Source organism: Cydia fagiglandana, chromosome 26, assembly GCF_963556715.1.
Source record: "Cydia fagiglandana chromosome 26, ilCydFagi1.1, whole genome shotgun sequence".
Taxonomy (NCBI): domain Eukaryota; kingdom Metazoa; phylum Arthropoda; class Insecta; order Lepidoptera; family Tortricidae; genus Cydia; species Cydia fagiglandana.
Genome location: NC_085957.1, coordinates 7137516 through 7159503, shown reverse-complemented (window position 1 = coordinate 7159503; position 21988 = coordinate 7137516). Strand labels below are relative to the sequence as shown.

Here is a 21988-nt window from a genome sequence, read left to right as displayed (position 1 = left end):
GTACATTAGGATGTACACTCAGTTTCGATGGAATGTCAACCTTAATTTAAAACTAAGTAGGTAGTAATATTTCCGAACAAATGAAATTCAACCTAATTGAAAATACAATAAGATTCTAACTTCCTTGGCTATAATTTTGTATGGTGGGCGGCACGAGGCTATGGCAGCTCTCCACTTCTCCCTATCAGTTGCTTTGTGGAAAGCATAGCTTAGTGTATGTCCATCTGGGCGGATAATTGGTCACACCATCTCGTTGGACTCGGTCCTCCAGGCCGTCTGCCGTCCTTTCCCATGACCACAAGTCTTTCCAAGTTGTCAGGGTCTCTGCGAGCTATGTGACCGAAGTATCTCAGTACTTGTTGAGTTGTTGTTGTGTTGGTGGAGAGTTCAGGGTCCTTTTCCAATTTGAGCTGCACAAGAAGGTATTGTACACATTTATGATAATTATTATATAAGGTTCTTGTAAAACCACCACCGAGTGTGCAGGCTCTCATGTCCATAATCCCATCCCCGGAGGAGTCTCCAAACTACCTCATCTACAAGAAGGTACACCTGACATTTCTTCGAATTTAAACTGTCATGAGCAATGATCGTACATTTTCCAGCATTTTTGGTGTAGCGGATAGGGAATGCAAATCGGTTATTTTTTGTATGGAAATAACCGCGGTTTCGGTTAGTAACCGATTATTTCCATACAAAAAATTACCGAAAATAACCGATTTGCATTCCCTAGTAGCGGAGCGTGTTAACGGAATTGGTATAAATAATTTCAACCCTAATGATTAATTAGAGTTAATTACGTTAATATTAACCTTAATTTACCATTTCAGTTGAAATTATCATCAAAATTGCTGGAAAATGTATGATGTCTGGTCATGAGCGTGAGACATACTAACATTAAGCTTTTACAGTTTAACTCGCATGTTATTAGAGTCGGTCCAAAAAAAGTCTGCAGCGGATTTGATAGCCCACACAGTGCAAGTGTCAGTTATACGTCATAATTTCATAGAAGTTTGACGTTCTAAATAACACTTTCACTGCGTGGGCTATCAAATCCGCTGCAGACTATTCTATTCTTGGTCTGACTCTAGTCATTCGCGCGACAACTTTTGGAGAGCCTTGGTCTCCATTTTCAAGCCCTAACAGTGCGTGAGTAGCATTCGCGACGTTGGGTTATTCCCAGTTCGTTTTATTTAGCATTAGAAATAAGGTAAACAATCTTGATGTGTCTTTTAATTGAAAAACACATTTTAAAAATAAGTTACGGCAAATATGTAACAATTATGAATCTAATACGATCATTTATATTCTTCTGCTTTCATAAGTAATAGTTTTAAAAAAGCGTTTTTCAATTAAAAGACATGTCAAGATCGCTTACCTTCTTGCATGTTCTTTCTAATGCTAAAAAAAACGAACTATAGTTGCCACCAAGTTGTTACCAGTGTTAACTACTGGGATTTTTCTTCCCACCTTCTACCACTGGTAACTACTGGGAAAAATAATTCCCAGTAGTTACCATCAACTCGGATTAGTATTGAACTCTAACAATATTTTGGTGGTAACTACTGGGAAAAAAACCGGGCACATCGGACTCGCGCACGAAGAGTTCCGTACCATAATGCTAAAAAAAACAAAAAAAAAGCAAAAAAAAAAACCGGTCACCCATCCAAGTACTGACCACTCCCGACGTTGCTTAACTTTGGTCAAAAATCACGTTTGTTGTATGGGAGCCCCATTTAAATCTTTATTTTATTCTGTTTTTAGTATTTGTTGTTATAGCGGCAACAGAAATACATCGGTTCGTGAGATACAGCCTGGTGACAGACGGACGGACGGACGGACGGACAGCGAAGTCTTAGTAATAGGGTCCCGTTTTACCCTTTGGGTACGGAACCCTAAAAACCACCTTTTACCAGTGGTAACTACTGGGATTTTTTAACAAAAACTTATTCATTACAGATGGAAGCCATCATTGAAAAGATGCAGGATGAGAACACAGGAGTCCCCGTGAGAACTGTCAAGACCTTCATGACTAAGATACCTTCTGTAAGTATTTTTTAGGGTTCCGTACCTCAAAAGGAAAAAACGGAACCCTTATAGGATCACTCGTGCGTCTGTCTGTCCGCCTGTCACAGCCAATTTTTACACTGGACCAATTAAGTTGAAATTTGGTACACATATGTAAATTAGTGACCCAAAGATGGACATGTTTTTTCTTTTATAATTTTAAAATACATAAGTTCAAAGTTATTTAAGAAAATAGCCAAAAAATTACCATTCCCTCCCCTTTATCTCCGAAACAACTAAGTCTAAAATTTGAAAAAAATACACAAAGTAGTACTTTATCTATAGATGACAGGAAAACAATATTAGAAATGTGCAGTCAAGCGTGAGTCGGACTTATGTACGGAACTTTAGAAACGCGAGTCCGACTCGCACTTGACCGGTTTTTTTTAAAGGCCGGACCACACTGGGTGCTTATGCTAATTGTGCAAATAGCCAGAAAACAATGCAGCATTGGTTCTTATATCAGTTTTAACTAAGCAGATGGCGCATTTTGAGTAAGAGTTTTAATTTTGAATAATAATATCGTGTTTTTACAGGTATTCACCGGCACTGATCTAGTAAACTGGCTGATGCGACATCTCACTCTGGAAGAGAGGGACGCCCTACACCTCGCTCACTTGCTCGCTGCCCACGGCTATCTGTTCCCTATAGATGACCACAACCTTACTGTGCGGAATGACAACACTTACTACAGGTAATTAATATGTATTATGTGTATAATATGGTGTATAAGTAGGTATACATGGTGTGTCTGACCATGGGGCTTTAAATCTAGGGCTTGATTTTACTTGCTAAACTGAGCTACTTTTACTATGGGACCACTGATGATGATTATAGGCCACACCCGTTATTTTTTTTTTTTATCAGATATCGATTATTATTATTTTTATTACAGATTCCAAACACCATATTTCTGGCCCTCTAACCAGTGGGAACCGGAGAATACCGATTATGGTAAGTTTCCAGATTAAATAAAATTAATCAAATTAACTGAAATAATTAGAGACTCTCGACGAGTGTACGTACAGCCGACATTACTGTACATTTATTGAAGCTATGTGAGGTGTGCAATAAAAAGTATATTGTATTGTATTGTATAATTTATTTCAGCGGTGTACTTGTGCAAGCGGACGATGCAGAACAAGGCCCGGCTGGAGCTGGCCGACTACGAGGCCGAATCCCTCGCCCGGCTTCAGAAGATGTTCAGCCGGAAGTGGGAGTTCATCTTCATGCAGGCCGAGGCCCAGAGCAAGGTATGTGTTATCTAATCTTTCAGCGGTGTACCTGTGCAAGCGGACGATGCAGAACAAGGCCCGGCTGGAGCTGGCCGACTACGAGGCCGAATCCCTCGCGCGGCTTCAGAAGATGTTCAGCCGGAAGTGGGAGTTCATCTTCATGCAGGCCGAGGCCCAGAGCAAGGTATGTCTGTGCAAGCGGAAGATGCAGAACAAGGCCCGGCTGGAGCTGGCCGACTACGAGGCCGAATTCCTTGCCCGGCTTCAGAAGATGTTCAGCCGGAAGTGGGAGTTCATCTTCATGCAGGCCGAGGCCCAGAGCAAGGTATGTGTTATCTAATCTTTCAGCGGTGTACCTGTGCAAGCGGACGATGCAGAACAAGGCCCGGCTGGAGCTGGCCGACTACGAGGCCGAATCCCTCGCCCGCCTTCGGAAGATGTTCAGCCGGAAGTGGGAGTTCATCTTCATGCAGGCCGAGGCTCAGAGCAAGGTATGTCTGTGCAAGCGGACAATGCAGAACAAGGCCCGGCTGGAGCTGGCCGACTACGAGGCCGAATCCCTCGCCCGCCTTCAGAAGATGTTCAGTCGGAAGTGGGAGTTCATCTTCATGCAGGCCGAGGCCCAGAGCAAGGTATGTGTTATCCTCCTTCCTAAGGCCTAGCCATACAAATGAAAAATCCAAAATTGCAACTGAAATTTGAACCTATAGTGATTCCAGGGGCCACTGATTAACAGTCCGCCGGACGGTATCGGCCTGTCAGTTAGAATAAAATGTTGACAGTTCCGAACAACTGACAGGCCGATACCGTCCGGCGGACTGTTAATCAGGGCCCCTGACATTATTTTCGTGGGGTTTTGCATTTTACATTTTCATGTTAAGATTTTTTTTTCTATTTTCGTGCAGGTGGACAAGAAACGCGATAAGCTCGAGAGGAAAGTTCTGGACAGCCAGGAGAGAGCCTTCTGGGATGTTCACCGCCCGATGGTGAGTTACTAACGGCCCGATTCGAGCTTTAACCTCCTGAGACCAGGGCTCGGAAACCGTTCTCATTTGTCAAACCGGTTTCGTTCATTCGCCCGGGAACGAAAAGGATTTCGTTTCCGTTTGCGGTTACCGGTTAAAGAACTGTTCTTTTGAGATAACGGTTTATGCCATATACGTTCTCATTTCGTTCTCGAGAAACGAAATTCACCGGTTAAATTGAAAATAGCGAAGCGAGATAGAACGAGTAAGTATTGCTATCTCTTTCACATATGACAACGAGTTTAACCGAGAGTCTCCGAAAGCCAAGAGTAACCGGTATTATATCGTTCCCTGCGAACTATAAAGTACCGTTCCCTCTTCTTACCGGTTAGGAGAGAGAACGTAATTTGTTAGTTCGCGTTCCATCAATTAACCGGTTTTTTAATGAACGAAATAACATAACGGTTTTGGAACGATATTAACAGGTATTTCAATACCGGTTCCGAGCCCTGCCTGAGACTAAATTTACACTACAATGTACATAATCGTGCAATCTAATTTGAACCTTTCATGAACCGAATAAAGTAGCATTTCTTTTGTTTCATTGCTTGTTAAGACAAACGAAATTGGTTTAATTTACTTATTGAATAAGGTTCAAATCTCGGAAAGTCTCGAGAAGTCGGAAACTTTATATGATGGGTCTTACGAGGTTTTTTTTTTATATGGCCTTTACTCGCTAAATTTAGCAAGGTGGATTCTGCCAAAGTCGAGGTGTAGACTTTTGACTATTTTTACGAGATACGTCAATTGATAGATCTAGAAACGTTATGAATTAGATATGTCAGTGTCAAATGTGAAGCTTTTTCAAAAAAACCGAACAAGTGCGAGTCGGACTCGCCCACCGAGAGTTCCGTACTTTTTAGTATTTGTTGTTATAGCGGCAACAGAAATACATCATGAAAATTGCAACTGTCTATCACGGTTCGTGAGATACAGCCTGGTGACGGACGGACGGACAGCGGAGTCTTAGTAATAGGGTCCCATTATACCCTTTGGGTACGGAACCCTAACAAAAACGACCTCTTTAACACTGATACCTGACACATCGGAAGATCAGCGCTGGAAGCCACCAGCAACATGCTGAGATGGGGCCATTTCGTGGCACTTTAATCTTATTTTGTGTTTTCTTTTATACTATGTACTGTTCCTATTGTTTGTGCTTACGAATAATTCTATTCTATTCTATCTAATCCATATCTTTTCTGGATATCCTCCTTAGGCCCAAGGTCCTACCTATAGTACCTCTTCAGTTCGATGAATTTTAAATCATATTCAATTAGAACAGAGTCGCTTTTGCTTTGTTTCGTTCAATTTTCCAACAACGCAAAATCAATTCTATTTCCTACACTATAGGTTCAATTTTCAATGGCAAATTTTGGATTTGTCATTTGTATAGCTGGGCCTTAGGAGGCTATCTAATCCATATCTTTTCTGGATATATTAATTGACGTCAATAAAATGAATTCTGTTTATATGTGAATATAATTATTTTTTAGTTTAGGGTGGCCAGGTATTAGCCAGTGACCAGTAATTCACGATTTATCCTATGTATCGAAATATCTAGTCTCAAAACTATGTATTTATATGTTTTTATTTTTATTTTAGCCCGGTTGCGTGAACACCACAGAGTTGGATCCTAAAAAGCTGTCCCGTATCAACGCGCTGAAGGCCAAACGGATGCGACAGTGCCAAGAGCTCATACAGCAGCATAACCTCAAGGTAACTTACAAAATCATGGTTAAATCAAACTAGCAACCAACAACACCAAATGGACCATATGAGCGACCACGTGGAACCATGTTATAGCAGCTTAACTTCAAGGTAACTTCCAAAATCAAGGTTAAATCAAACTAGCAACCACCAACACCAACTGGACCCGATGAGCGACCACGTGGAACCATGTTACAGCAGCATAACCTCAAGGTAAGTTCCTAAATCAAGGGCAGATCAAACTAGCAACCACCAACACCAAAAGGACCATATGAGCGACCGCGTGGAACCATGTTATAGGAGCATAACCTCAAGGTAACTTCCAATATCAAGGTCAAATCAAACTAGCAACCACCAACACCAAATGGACCATATGAGCGACCGCGTGGAACCATGTTATAGCAGCATAACCTCAAGGTAACTTCCAATATCAAGGTCAAATCATACTAGCAACCACCAACACCAAATGGACCATATGAGCGACCACGTGGAACCATTTTAATAACAAAACTTCCGTGAGACACAGACATATTAAATATATTAAGAACGGGTCACTCACGTATTTTAAGTCGAAAAACGCTCGACATGTTTCACTCCGTACCGAGGAGTGTCATCAGGAGCTTGCGTTTACGGTGACGGACCGGCGCAGACTGCGGGCCGCAGCTCTCCGCGCCCGATGACTCGGCGCAGGCGCCGGTGGCGGCAGGGGGAGCGAGAAACTACCCTCGTTCGTTTGGAAGGTAACTTCCAAAATCAAGGTTAAATCAAACTAGCAACCACCAACACCAACTGGACCCGATGAGCGACCACGTGGAACCATGTTACAGCAGCATAACCTCAAGGTAAGTTCCTAAATCAAGGGCAGATCAAACTAGCAACCACCAACACCAAAAGGACCATATGAGCGACCGCGTGGAACCATGTTATAGGAGCATAACCTCAAGGTAACTTCCAATATCAAGGTCAAATCAAACTAGCAACCACCAACACCAAATGGACCATATGAGCGACCGCGTGGAACCATGTTATAGCAGCATAACCTCAAGGTAACTTCCAATATCAAGGTCAAATCATACTAGCAACCACCAACACCAAATGGACCATATGAGCGACCACGTGGAACCATGTTATAGCAGCATAACCTCAAAGTAACTTCCAAAATCAAGGTCAAATCAAACTAGCAACCACCAACACCAAATGGACCATATGAGCGACCACGTGGAACCATGTTATAGCAGCATAACCTCAAGGTAACTTCCAAAATCAAGGCACTCTACCGGCTCTTCTTTTTATTTATTTATTGAAACTTTATTGCTCAAAAATCTGTTACAAAAATCTGTTACAAGAAGGCAAAATTGTTGTTTAACCGCTCGTGCTAATGATACCTGAGCAAGCGAAAGATCCGAAAAATGGAATCTTGAGCGTTGCGAGGGTTATAAAGCATGATCAGTAAAACAAAATTTGCCCCGAGTGAAACACAAAATTTTTCACCACACCGACCCGAAGCAAATATTAAATGTGAAATCAAACAAAATCTAATCCAAATGAATGTTATTAAATATTTATCGTCCAAAATCATCATTTAAAAGTCAATTCTACTAGTAAACATGAGAAAACAACTCAAAATTTGCATTTGATTACTTTGCCACACATGTGAATAAAATGCAACTTTGCTATCAGTTTATGAAGCGCAAAGTAAGCCTTTCCGAGCTGGTGTGGTGAAAATTATTATTTTTATTCAGAGCCCAATGTGTCCCACTGTTGGGCAAAGGCCTCCCCCCTCTTCTTCCAGTCGTCTCTGTTTAGTGCTATATCTGGCCAGCCTCTCAAGAGGGAGTCCAAGTTATCCCGCCATCGCCGACGAAGCCAAATGGCGGACTAAATGCTCTAAGGCATTCTCTACCAGCCAACCATAGGGCGAAACAGAGATTCTCGAACGTGGGTGCAGTGAAAAAAATATTTAAGAAAACAGTAACTGTTTAAAATTGGGAACACAATTATTCACTTTAAAGTTAAAGTGTCGCATTCCAATGTAATGTAGACAATTTCAACTTTTAAATATTTCAAAAAGTGTTAACCACATGATGGATTTTTTTTTTCAGAACAACCCTATAGTGACAATCACCAACCCCGAGGAAAGCGAGGAAGAGATACAGAAGAAAGCTGAAAACGTCGTTAAAGAAAACGGTACCATATAATTTAGAGTTAGAGAGTTTAGAGCAATTATTTCATGCAACCGATGATGCCAAAAATGCGGGGGTGCGCGGGACGAGGTGAGCGAAGTCCCGTGCCGTGATTGGTCCGTTCAAAGACACGGACATCACACGAAGACACTTACGACTCGAACATGAAGTAAAATTACCGTATGCGTGGCAGAGGGGGGTAGCGCGACTATGCTCAGTCTGGAGGATGTTTTGTCTGTGCATATAACTAAATATACTCTGTATCTTTAGGTATTTAAATAAAAGTAAACAAACAATTTGTACATTTTCGGGTAGTTATAACATTTATAGGTTAAGTAACCGACCAAATACAAAACCGCCTGGATCTGTCACTGAGCGGCCTGACTTTTTTTTATCTACCCTCAACTGGCTGAAGAAGCCATCTGAGGGTAGATTTTGTTTACTTTTATTTCAATACCTAAAGATACAGAGTATGGAGTCAGACCAAGCTAACTCGGCAGCGATTTTGATAGTACAGACTGTGCAAGTGTTATTTCAAACTGCCATAATTTCATAGAAGGGACGTTTAAAATAACACTTGCACAGTCTGTGCTATCAACATTACTACCAAGATAGCTTGGTTTAACTCTAATAATATGATGCAATGTTTAGTGAAAATCTTTCTTTTTTTACATTTAACATTTAATAGTACATTATTGTCGAGGCTCGGAAGTAGCTACTTGCAGGCTGAGGATTCGTTTTAAACGGACGACCTTGGGAGTCCGTTTAATTGAATCCGAAGCCAGCAAGTAGCCTTCCAGCCGAGTCATATACAGGGCGTCCCACGGCGATGCCACATGGAGGGAAAGTACCTTAAATATCATAGATAGCATATTTTGCTGAAAGAAGACTTCATTTTATTTTTAAAACTTAGTTAAATTGCATTCATACTTTTTTAATTTTTTTTGAAAAAAAATGTATGGAAAAAATTATCGCGTCATTGGAGGAAAAGTACCTTAATTATTGTAAATGAACATCTTACTGAAAGAAGACATTATTTCGATAAAAAAAAACAAGTTGAATTGCATTTTAAACAATTTCATGGTTAAACCGGGAATCGAACCCGCTACACGAGAAAAAAAAATACCTTGTAGCTTTGTCATACCGATCGAAAGGCTTCAATGTGAAAATAATTTTTTTGGTACAAGGTATTTTTTTTTCTCGTGTAGCGGGTTCGATTCCCGGTTTAACCATGAAATTATTTAAAATGCAATTCAACTTGTTTTTTTTAATCGAAATAATGTCTTCTTTCAGTAAGATGTTCATGTACAATAATTAAGGTACTTTTCCTCCAATGACGCGATAATTTTTTTCCATACATTTTTTTTTCAAAAAAAATTAAAAAAGTATGAATGCAACTTTACTAAGTTTTAAAAATAAAATGAAGTCTTCTTTCAGCAAAATATGCTATCTATGATATTTAAGGTACTTTCCCTCCATGTGGCATCGCCGTGGGACGCCCTGTATAGTGCTTTTCTCAAAAATGGTGCAATAAATATAAATATCATAGAAATATTTTACAAAAGCAACGTTCTTACATATATATTTTGACAGAAAAAAGCCCTTGCCGCTTTTTTATTTTTTTTAATAAAAAAATAGAAGTGTATTTTTCTGCCAAAAATACGCCAACCTATTTGAGACATCTAAATAGTCGCGGTACTAATCATCTGTTTGGCTGTTTAATGGGCCTGTGCCTTCATTTGATATGGTCATTTCAACTTTTAAAAAGTTTGGAACTCGACAAATAATGGAATTTGTATGCAACATTGCAGTCCCAAAATCGAGACTGCAATGTTTTTAACTTTTTAATTTTTGACTGACCATAAACTACGCGCTTCGCGACCTATTTTTTAGACGGCAAAATCGACTTTGCCGTCCATTTTTGAGAAATAGTACATTATTGTCGAGGCTCGGAAGTAGCTACTTGCAGGCTGAGGATTCGTTTTAAACGGACGACCTTGGGAGTCCGTTTAATTGAATCCGAAGCCAGCAAGTAGCCTTCCAGCCGAGTCATATATAGTGCTTTTCTCAAAAATGGTGCAAGAAATATAAATATCATAGAAATAGTTTACAAAAACAACATTCTTACGTATATATTTTCACAGAAAAAAGTCCTTGCCGCCTTTTTATTTTTTTAATAAAAAAGAGAAGTGTTTTTTTCTGCCGAAAATACGCCAATCTATTTGAGACAGCTAAATAGTCGCGGTACTAAATCATCTGTTTGGCTGTTTAATGGGCCTGTGCCTTCATTTGATATGGCTACTTCAACTTTTAAAAAGTTTGGAACTCGAGATATAATGGAATTTGTATGCAACATTGCTGTCCCAAAATCAAGACTGCAATGTTTTTAACTTTTTAATTTTTGACTGACCGTAAATACGCGCTTCGCGACCTATTTTTTAGATGGCAAAGTCGACTTTGCCGTCCATTTTTGAGAAAAAAATCTTGTGGTTTTAATTAAGTTGTATTACTCGCAAATAATGTAGTAATTTTGGAAAATCTAATTTTGGAAATCCAAATACAATTTTATAGTGCATGTTATTGTTTTTTTTTAATATAGTTAGACAAAGATAAGTCTGCAACGATTTTGATAACACACGTGATAGTGTTATTTATACATTATTATTTCACAGAAGTTTGACGTTTCAAATAACATTTGTGTGTGGGTGTGTTGTCAAAATCGTGGCAGACTTATCTTGGTTTACCTCTATCAGTGTATTATAAATAATGTTTTTTTTTAGGTGAATCCTCCGAACCTGAGATAACTGTCTGCATTCCCGAGGCTAACAAGGTAAGATTTAAGCATAGTATTACTTAATATTCTCACACCCACACCAATTTTGGTGGCTAGCCATAAGCCGCGCGTGGCGCTGTCGCCACCTAGCGGTCATATCTGTCCTAATCGTAACAGACGCGTTTTGTTAGAAAGTGAATCTTCTGTACCTAGTACTATTATTGAAGTGAAAACTTCTTTAGCGGCGCTGTGCACTTTTTGAGGTGGGGAAATAATGTTTAACTCGAGACAGCGTAAAGCGTAAGGCGCTTGCGTGACGGACAATGTCATTATTTTTTGATTTAAATGCCATCTAGTGAGTTTCCCTCAAACTGGTATTAATATAACTGTAGTAAGTCAAGTCAAGTAAGTCATACATCTGCAGATATTTTGCACTAGATGGCGATGTTATTAATATTTTGAGTTACAATGTCGTTGAGTTTTCACTTCTGCCAGCACTCCCGGAGTGCATCCCGTTGTTTTTTTTATTCTGTGCTAGTACTATTATTTATTCTGTGCCATAGCTTACATTGTAATGTTTCTGACACAGATTTCCACGCCGAGTATAGAGCGGCAGGTGGAGGCCGCGAGACGAAACCTCGCGATGTTGCGAGCTCGCATGGAGCGGCGCAACGTCCGCGTCAGCAAGGTCGCTGAAATGTAAGTATACGATCACATTTCTGGACCACACCTAAAGGCTACCCCCCACTCAGCTAAACCCTACTGAAAAATCAGAAACCAGAAATTATTTATTTGAATTGATACAGTATGGGGATGTTACAATATAAAGTGTTACAGATGATGTACCTAGCTTGCATGCAAGCGTACAAATTCAACACTATAATCATAAATTTAAATAAATATAAAATGTCAAAGGATAAAACAAAAGACATCAACGCGCTACCATTTAATGTGTAAGAAGTGCGTTGATGTCTTTTGTACTACCATTTTTTTAAGTTTTTTTGTATTAGCTTTCAATCTCGTACCTGACTTAGGCCACTCAGCAAGCTTCGTGGCCTAAACACAGTGTACGACTGAAAAGCTCTCTATTATATCACCATTATATAAAATACTATTGCTGTGCCGTTAATAATTGTCTTGGGCCTACTTGCACTAGGGTTAGTACCCGGGGTTAACCAGTTAATCTGTTAACCCAGTGTCAAATTGTACTGGTAACTCCAGGTTTAATCGGTTAACCCCGGATTAGTGAAAGGTGCAAGTGGCCCTTAGTACTTTAAAGAGTGTACTTTGAATGTTTCAGCTTCATAGCGTACTGCGAGCAATACGCCGAGTACGATATGTTCCTCACCCCCCCGGAGTACCCCAACCCGTGGATCCACGACACCACCGAGCTGTGGGAGCAGGAGAAGCAATGGTACGTCCGAAAAGTGTATTTTAATGTTTCAGCTTCATAGCGTACTGCGAACAATACGCCGAGTACGATATGTTCCTCACCCCCCCGGAGTAACCCAACCCGTGGATCCACGACACCACCGAGCTGTGGGAGCAGGAGAAGCAATGGTACGTCCGAAAAGTGTACTTTTAATGTTTCAGCTTCATAGCGTACTGCGAGCAATACGCCGAGTACGATATGTTCCTCACCCCCCCGGAGTACCCCAACCCGTGGATCCACGACACCACCGAGCTGTGGGAGCAGGAGAAGCAATGGTACGTCCGAAAAGTGTACTTTTAATGTTTCAGCTTCATAGCGTACTGCGAGCAATACGCCGAGTACGATATGTTCCTCACCCCCCCGGAGTACCCCAACCCGTGGATCCACGACACCACCGAGCTGTGGGAGCAGGAGAAGCAATGGTACGTCCGAAAAGTGTACTTTTAATGTTTCAGCTTCATAGCGTACTGCGAGCAATACGCCGAGTACGATATGTTCCTCACCCCCCCGGAGTACCCCAACCCGTGGATCCACGACACCACCGAGCTGTGGGAACAGGAGAAGCAATGGTACGTTCGAAAAGTGTACTTTTAATGTTTCAGCTTCATAGCGTACTGCGAGCAATACGCCGAGTACGATATGTTCCTCACCCCCCCGGAGTACCCCAACCCGTGGATCCTCATTGTCATATTTTCGTTAGTCATAAAACTGAAACCGTAAACTTTTCAAGATTTTCGTAAGTTTGTTCTATAGATAGGTTAGGTTTGTTTTATCCTCGTACCGCCCACCATACAAAATTATAGCCAAGGAAGTTAGAATCTTGTTCAATTTTCAATTGGGTTCAATTTGATTTCTTCGAAAATTTTACGAGACAAATGAAATGCTACCTACTTTGATTTTAATTAAGGTTGACATTCCATCGAAACTGATTGTACATCCTAATGTACATTGGGCGGCACGAGGTTATGGCAATCCTGAAAAATTACGCGTTTCTGAGAAAAACCAATTATGACTAACGAAAATTCGGACAAACAATATATTACGACTTAAAACTATTTTGGAAACTATAGAGACCCTCCTGTCCATCTATTGGTCACTTTCTAGTAACTTTCTAGCCTCTTCAACAATGTATGTACTATTAATAAATAGTTGTAGAAAGAGAGGTACAAAACCCGCAGAAAAAATGTATGCATTATGTGTTTTATAGCAAGGACCCGCTGCCTCTGCGGCGCGTGCGTCGCTGGGCCTTCGGGCTCCGAGAGCTGCTCAACGACCCCGCCGGCCAGGAGCACTTCGCGAAGTTCCTCTCCAAGGAGTTCAGCGGGGAGAACCTCAAGTAAGACCAGCCACAAGGACTGCCACTACGACACGTCTAGAACTGCTCAGCGACCCCGCCGGCCAGGAACACTTCGCCAAGTTCCTGTCGAAGGAGTTCAGCGGGGAGAACCTCAAGTAAGACCAGTCACAAGGACTACCACTACGACACGTCTAGAACTGCTCAGCGACCCTGCCGGCCAGGAACACTTCGCCAAGTTCCTCTCGAAGGAGTTCAGCGGGGAGAACCTCAAGTAAGACCAGCCACAAGGACTGTCACTACGACACATCTCCGAGAACTGCTCAACGACCCCGCCGGCCAGGAGCATTTCGCCAAGTTCCTCTCCAAGGAGTTCAGCGGGGAGAACCTCAAGTAAGACCAGTCACAAGGACTGCCACTACGACACGTCTAGAACTGCTCAACGACCCCGCCGGCCAGGAACACTTCGCCAAGCTCCTCTCGAAGGAGTTCAGCGGGGAGAACCTCAAGTAAGACCAGCCACAAGGACTGCCACTACGACACGTCTAGAACTGCTCAATGACCCCGCCGGCCAGGAACACTTCGCCAAGTTCCTGTCGAAGGAGTTCAGCGGGGAGAACCTCAAGTAAGACTAGTCACAAGGACTGCCACTACGACACGTCTAGAACTGTTCAACGACCCCGCCGGCCAGGAACACTTCGCCAAGTTCCTGTCAAAGGAGTTCAGCGGGGAGAACCTCAAGTAAGACTAGTCACAAGGACTGCCACTACGACACGTCTCCGAGAACTGCTCAACGACCCCGCCGGCCAGGTGCACTTCGCCAAGTTCCTCTCGAAGGAGTTCAGCGGGGAGAACCTCAAGTAAGACCAGCCACAAGGACTGTCACTACGACACATCTCCGAGAACTGCTCAACGACCCCGCCGGCCAGGTGCACTTCGCCAAGTTCCTCTCCAAGGAGTTCAGCGGGGAGAACCTCATGTAAGACCAGCCACAAGGACTGCCACTACGACACGTCTAGAACTGCTCAACGACCCCGCCGGCCAGGAGCACTTCGCCAAGTTCCTCTCCAAGGAGTTCAGCGGGGAGAACCTCATGTAAGACCAGCCACAAGGACTGCCACTACGACACGTCTAGAACTGCTCAACGACCCCGCCGGCCAGGAACACTTCGCCAAGTTCCTCTCGAAGGAGTTCAGCAGGGAGAACCTCAAATAAGACCAGCCACAAGAACTGCCACTATGTAGTTATAGCGGTACACCCCCAAATTCAGTAAAATGCTGCAAATGGTGTTAAAGGTATGAAAATAGGAACAATTGATTTATAGGACATTTGAATCTGTCTTTGATATTTGAATATTACAAACTAACCATAATCAGTGTTTTACGGTTCCCATTGATTTATGGAGTTACCACTCTTTCTTTACTTAATATTTCTCTACGGCAGTGGTTCTTAACCTAGGGGTAATTACCCCCGTGGGGGTAAAACTGGTATTTTACGGGGGTAATAAGCTAGCCTAATATAACAATACAACAAACGTACACGTTTTATTTTTCATTACCATTGGGAGGAGGGGTAAAATCCGGTTCCCTAGTTTTGTCATAGGGGTGATCGGACTGAAAAGGTTAAGAACCACTGCTCTACGGCAACAGTTAACCTAAATATTTTGATGACAGGTTTTGGCTAGCGGTGCAGGATTTGAAGGCTCAGCCGATCCGGCGCGTTGCGGCCCGCGCCAAGGAGATCTGGAAGGAGTTCCTGGCGGCCGACGCGCCTTCTCCCGTCAACATCGACGCCGCTAGCAGGTGAGTTAAATGATTTAAAAAAACCGGGCAAGTGCGAGTCGCACTCGCGCACGAAGGATTCCGTACCATAATGAAAAAAAAAACGAAAAAAAAAATGCAAAAAAAAACTGACCACTCCCGACGTTGCTTAACTTTGGTCAAAAATCACGTTTGTTGTATGGGAGCCCCATTTAAATCTTTATTTTATTCTGTTTTTACTATTTGTTGTTATAGCGGCAACAGAAATACATCATCTGTGAAAATTTCAACTGTCTAGCTATCACGGTTCGTGAGATACAGCCTGGTGACAGACGGACGGACGGACGGACAGCGAAGTCTTAGTAATAGGGTCCCGTTTTACCCTTTGGGTACGGAACCCTACAAACAACGGGTTGCACTCCCAGAGTGCCGGCAGAAGTGAAAACTCAATGACATTGCACAGCGCCGCTAAAGAAGTTTTCACTTCAAAAACCATTTATTCACGGAAAAAGATTTTTTTAGGAGATTTATTTACGTGACAGTTTGTGTGAAGGTTCAACCGGAGAAGTCGGAGAACCAAGATCCAAGGAGATCAACCTTAGATATATTAAATCCAAATAAGAGAGCAAGAGGGGCTTTATTTAAAAATTTTCGTCTATACGAATATTTTATTGTTCACAGGGAGCTGACCCGAGTGAAGGTGGAATCCGGCACGGCAGACAGATACTGTTTCGACCAGGCGCAGGTATATTACTATTTGGTCAAAACGATAGAGTCAGACCAAGAATAGTCTGCAGCGGATTTGATAACCCACGCAGTGAAAGTGTGGGTTTTTTTTTCTTTTTTTTTCGCCAATGACGACGTTTTAAGACGTACCACGCACGTTAAGAATGTTCGGTGAATAATTTTGATTTGGTGATAGGAATTGTGCTGGGAGGTTAAAACAAAAACATTTATTGTTATGGACATCACATACAACAACACATGACATATGTACAGTGTATTTGATAGCCCACGCAGTGAAAGTGTTATTTTAAACGTCAAAGTTCTATGAAATTATGACATATAGATGACACTTGCACTGCGTGGGCTATCAAATCCGCTGCAGACTTTTATTGGTCCGACTCTACTTTTACTAAAATCGTTAATATACAAAAAAAAACTATAAAAGTATACTTAATCATGTTTTTAGGGTTCTGTACCTCAAAAGGAAAAAAAACGGAACCCTAATTGGATTACTTTGTTGTCCGTCCGTCCGTCTGTCTGTCAAGACCCTTTATCTCGGGAACGCGTGGAGATATCGAGTTGAAATTTAAACCATATAATTATACGTACTCAGGTCTACGGTCCTTTGAAGCTGTAAAAAAAACTTTTAAGTTAATGTAAAAAAAAGATACGGCCGTTTATGCCCCAAAAAACGTATAAGGTGCAGCAGGACAATTTCGACTGCGCCAGGCGTGGCTCACTCCGCGATTTCGTCGCTTTGCTACAGGTAGCTAAAAGTACGTCCGTTCGACCCCAATTTTGGGGTTTGCCATAAGCCGCGCGTGGCGCTGTCGCCACCTAGCGGCCATATCTGTGCTGGTCATAACAGACGCGTTTTGTTAGAGTGTGAGTCTCCTGTACCTAGTACTATTATTTATTGTGTGACTGCGGGGTAATTTCAAGTAATCGAAATATCTTCCATGTTTTTACATTATTACGCCAAGCTACCTAAACTGAAATGGGTGCCTTTCAGCCCTTGGTTAACAATCTATTGTTTGTGGCAGGCTCACGTATACCACCTGATGAAATCTGACAGCTACTCGCGGTACTTGCGCTCAGAGATGTATAAGGACTATCTCAACGGATCTAAGAAAAAGGTAACTTTTACTACTACTTAACCACTTGACCGACCGACCGATAGCATAGTATACGAAAAAAAAAATGCTCTTAACCGTCCGCGGGAACCTTACTATCCAAAGGGGTGGAAGAAAGAATTGATTTCAGAGCCATCTAACGGAATATTTCGGCATTATTTACTAATTCTCTTGATGCGACAACGTAGCCTAACTAAATAGTTAGCTCTAAAAAAATTTAGACTGCAGTGTAGTCATAATTTTTGTAGAAAGTTGTGAATACGCTGCGCGGGGCGTGCGTCGCTAAATAAAACCCGGACGGTTGACAGGAAAACAGTCTCGCGAGCCGGACGGTTGAGTGGATAAAGGCATAGTCTAATAAAACATGGTCTTCTCTTCCCAGAGTGACACGAGCCTACGTCACAATAACATGGCCGCTATATAAAGCGCTATCGCATATTATCATATAGCGCTGTCCCATGATGACGTAGGCTTGTGTCAGTCACGTGACCACGAAAAGACGGGAACAGAGTACCAGGCGGAGTATATTATTATACCATGTTTAAAGGTGACTTTTACTATGGCACCAACCCCGAAATCGCGAAAAAAAATTGACTCTCCCTTAGAAATAGTCAATGCTAGACCAGCAAAATGTATGAAACAACCAATTTTTTTTTCGCCACACCAGCTCGGAAAGGCTTACTTTGCACTTGAAAGACTGATAGCAAAGTTGCATTTTATTCACGTGTGAGGCAAAATCAAATGCAAATATTGAGTTGTTTTCTTATGTTTGCTGGTAGAATTGTCTTTTAAATGATGATTTTGGAGAATGAATATTTAATAACATTCATTTGGATTTGATTTGGTTTGAATTTGTTTGATATTTTACATTTAATATTTGCTTCGGGTTGGTGTGGTGAAAATTTTGTGTTTCACCCGGGGGCAAATTTTGTTTAACCCTCGTGCTTTGAAACGCTCAATATTCCATATTTCGAACAACTCGCTACGCTTGTGGTTCAATTTTGGAATCTTTCGCTTGCTCGAGTATCAATATTAGCACGAGCGGTTAAGGGCCCCCCACATCTAGCGTCTTTCGAGCGTCAGCGTCTGGTCAGCGCTATGGAAAATGACGTCGCTGCGCATTTGCGTCGACGTTCGGCCATAGAGTTGTAGACGCCGACGCTCGAAAGACGCTAGATGTGGGGGGGCCCTAAACAACAACTTTGCCCCCTTATAAAACAAATGACTATTAAAATTTCAACCAAGCCCTTAAAAGGCTCAAATGCCTTCAAAGCTAACTTTTTGTGCTCACATTATTTTAACTATTTTTAATAGGGAATATTACGCTAAACTCTGCGTAGGGGGCGCCACTACCACAACCCATCACAATCTGGGGGTCTACCGCGAAACAAGAAAATCGGAATTTCGTTATCTAACCTCTCTATCACTCTTGCATATTCGATCGATAAAGAGGCAGATAGCTAAATTTCGATTTTCGTGTTTCCCGGTAGGCCCTTAACAAACCGCCTTGATGCATCAATGTCATATTTTATTGTCTGTGATAACTTGCCAAAAACCAGTTTAAGGCACAGTATGTATAAGTTACTCTATGGTTTACTAGAGGCGCTAGTGCTGCACTCTGGCGGCAGAACATTGCAGTAATACCCCCTATTATTTGTTTACAGACATCAGTCAAAGGAATCCGGTCCATCGTTTCATTCACCGCGCGTAAGGAGACCACCAACTAACGAACACATAGAAACTGTGTGAAGCATATTGTGAAGACTTGTGAAACGTATATGTCGGTTTTAACTGTAACTACGTATTTGGTACGAGTTTCGTAACTTTGGTAACAGCAGGTGGTGTGATTTTCGTAACGACGGCAAGAACTAGTACTAGTTTCGTAACCTAGGAAACAACTGGTACTAGTTTCGTAACCTAGGAAACAACTGGTACTAGTTTCGTAACCTAGGAAACAACTGGTACTAGTTTCGTAACCTAGGAAACAACTGGTACTAGTTTCGTAACTTAGGAAACACCTGGTACTAGCTTCGTAACCTAGGAAACACCTGGTACTAGTTTCGTAACCTAGGAAACAACTGGTACTAGTTTCGTAACCTAGGAAACAACTGGTACTAGTTAGTTTTGTAACCTAGGAAACAACTGGTACTAGTTAGTTTTGTAACCTAGGAAACAACTGGTACTAGTTTCGTAACCTAGGAAACAACTGATACTAGTTTCGTAACCTAGGAAATAACTGTTACGAGTTTCGTAACTTTTGTTAATCGCTTGGGAACTTAAGAGTAATAGGGGAGATGGTTTAAAACAAGTATTTTTTTTTTAATTTCTGACATTTTAAAGCGTGTTTTTACGCAAAAATAAGTCGAAAATTGTGACTTTACGTACAATATTTTAACGTTGGCATTTATTAGTTATTAAAAAGAAATAAAAAAGCGTTACATCTAACGCTCTATGTATCTAAGATATTTTTTTGTCATTTATTGATAAGAAAATGAATGTTTTCTTGTAATCATTGACTGGGACTGACAGTTATTTTGACATCATAAGCAGTAACAGTACAGTTTTTTTTTTAACTTCAGTCTGATATTCTCATAATAGAATCTAAATTTTGGAGAGAGAATCCAAAATAAAAAAAAATGATCTGAAGCTACATATGTTATTTTATTAAGAGACAATGTCAGTGTATTAAAATTATATCTAAAATAGAAAACATATTGTAAGTAAATACCTAGTTAAAACATTTCCGACTAAAAATAGGGTAAATCTTCAATTAATGGTCACCTCCTAATAACTGGCCACCCTAAACTAAAAGAATTCTATTCACCTATAAACAGAATTCATTTTAGTATAAGGTTTCAATAACTGCCCGCCCTTAAATAGCTAGCCACCTTATACTACAGTGTATTTTGTTTATAGACGAATAGAATTTTAGGGTTCCGTACCTCAAAAGGAAAAAACGGAACCCTTATAGGATCACTCGTGCGTCTGTCTGTCCGTCTGTCACAGCCTATTTTCTCGTAAACTACTGGGCCAATTAAGTTGAAATTTGGTACACATATGTAAATTAGTGACCCAAAGATAGACATATTTTTTTATAATTTTAAAATATATAGGTTCGAAGTTATTTAAGAAAATAGCCAAAAAATAAAAATGACCCCCCCCCCCTTTATCTCCGAAACTACTGGGTCTAAAATTTTGAAAAAAAAATACAACAAATAGTTTTTTACCTATAGATGACAGGAAAACCTATTAGAAATGTGCAGTCAAGCGTGAGTCGGACTTATGTACGGAACCCTAGAAACGCGAGTCCGACTCGCACTTGGCCGGTTTTTTTTGGGTGGCCAGTTACTGACGAATTACCCTATCATGTGTTTAAATGTACCTAGCAAATATGTGATCAACTAGAAAATATAGTCAAACTGTATGCCTGTAGATATGCATCTAGAATTAGTCGTGATTATTTAGAATAGAAGAGAAGATGACCGAGAAGATGGCCGATGGGGTCGAAAAGTGCTCGAGTGGAGACCACGGACTAGCAAGCGCAGCGTAGGACGTCCACCCACAAGATGGACGGACGACCTTGTTAAGGCCGCCGGAAGACGCTGGATGCGGGTCGCTTCCAACCGGCACGTATGGAGGTCCATGGGGGAGGCCTATGTTCAGCAGTGGACGTCTTATGGCTGAGATGATGATTTAGCATAATCGATAAAATCGCCAAAAATCGTAAAATAACTAAAATGAATTTCTGTTACTTACTTCATATTTTACCTGAGACTGTTTGACCATTAACTTAAAAGCGCTGTACGTTTTGTTGCATTTATAAGGCCAGGCCAGACGGGAACAATTTTTCGCCAATCTGATTAAATTGCCTGATCAAATCAGGCATGTGGATCGGGTGTGTGGATCTACTACAGACAAAACATCCTCCAGACTGAGCATAGTCGCGCTACCCTCTCTGCCACGCATACGGTAATTTTACTCCATGTTCGAGTCGAAAGTGTATTTGTGTGACGTCCGTGTCTTTGAACGGACCAATCACGGCACGGGAATTCGCTCACCTCGGCCCGCGCACCCCCGCATTTTTGGCATCATCGGTTGCATGAAATAATTGCTCTAAACTCGGTCTAGAGGATTCCTAGTCTATGGTCATACATTACACCCGGTGTGTGTATGTAGGTTTTTTTTTATGAATGGGCTTACTCATGGCCACAGACTAGCCGAGGTGTAGACGTGGCCTACGATGTAGCGAGCTCGCCCAGAAGGTGCCTGTTCACTCTTGATTTGAAGGTTGCCGGGTTATAAGAACACGGAAATATAGACGCCGGCAAGGAATTCCATTCCTTGGCAGTACGCATAAGGAAAGTGGAAGCAAAGCGCTTCGTGCGAATTGGTGGAATATCTACCAAGTAAGGATGGAAACCGGTCGTGCGTCTAAAAGTCCGATGGTAGAATGGGGACGGTGGAATAAGCTCGTTTAGCTCTTGGGCACACTCCCCGAAGTGCAACCTATAGAATCTGTAGTGTCTGTACGTCACGCAATTGAGTCCTGCACTACGCGTTTGGTGTAGTCCGGCCTTTAGGTCCCTTGTATGCTATTTAATAATTTAGGAGTTAAAGTGTCATTCTATGGAACTTGCTAACTATGTAAAC

At 41.6% G+C, this 21988-nt stretch overlaps 1 protein-coding gene across 1 annotated transcript in view; it reads left to right on the top strand.

Moving 5' to 3' along the window:
• Positions 1-20137, top strand: part of LOC134677478 (regulator of G-protein signaling 7) — a 31151-nt gene extending 11014 nt beyond the window's left edge. Inside the window, exons 3-17 of the mRNA XM_063535959.1 lie at positions 1960-2046; positions 2604-2761; positions 2963-3021; positions 3178-3320; positions 4208-4288; positions 5933-6046; positions 8140-8224; positions 11001-11050; positions 11583-11692; positions 12294-12407; positions 13633-13761; positions 15393-15521; positions 16161-16224; positions 17249-17341; positions 19003-20137. Of these exons, the coding sequence (XP_063392029.1) occupies positions 1960-2046; positions 2604-2761; positions 2963-3021; positions 3178-3320; positions 4208-4288; positions 5933-6046; positions 8140-8224; positions 11001-11050; positions 11583-11692; positions 12294-12407; positions 13633-13761; positions 15393-15521; positions 16161-16224; positions 17249-17341; positions 19003-19065 (1479 nt within the window). The 3' untranslated portion in view covers positions 19066-20137. The remainder of the gene's footprint in view (positions 1-1959; positions 2047-2603; positions 2762-2962; positions 3022-3177; positions 3321-4207; positions 4289-5932; positions 6047-8139; positions 8225-11000; positions 11051-11582; positions 11693-12293; positions 12408-13632; positions 13762-15392; positions 15522-16160; positions 16225-17248; positions 17342-19002) is intronic.
• The last annotated feature ends 1851 nt before the right edge of the window (positions 20138-21988 follow it).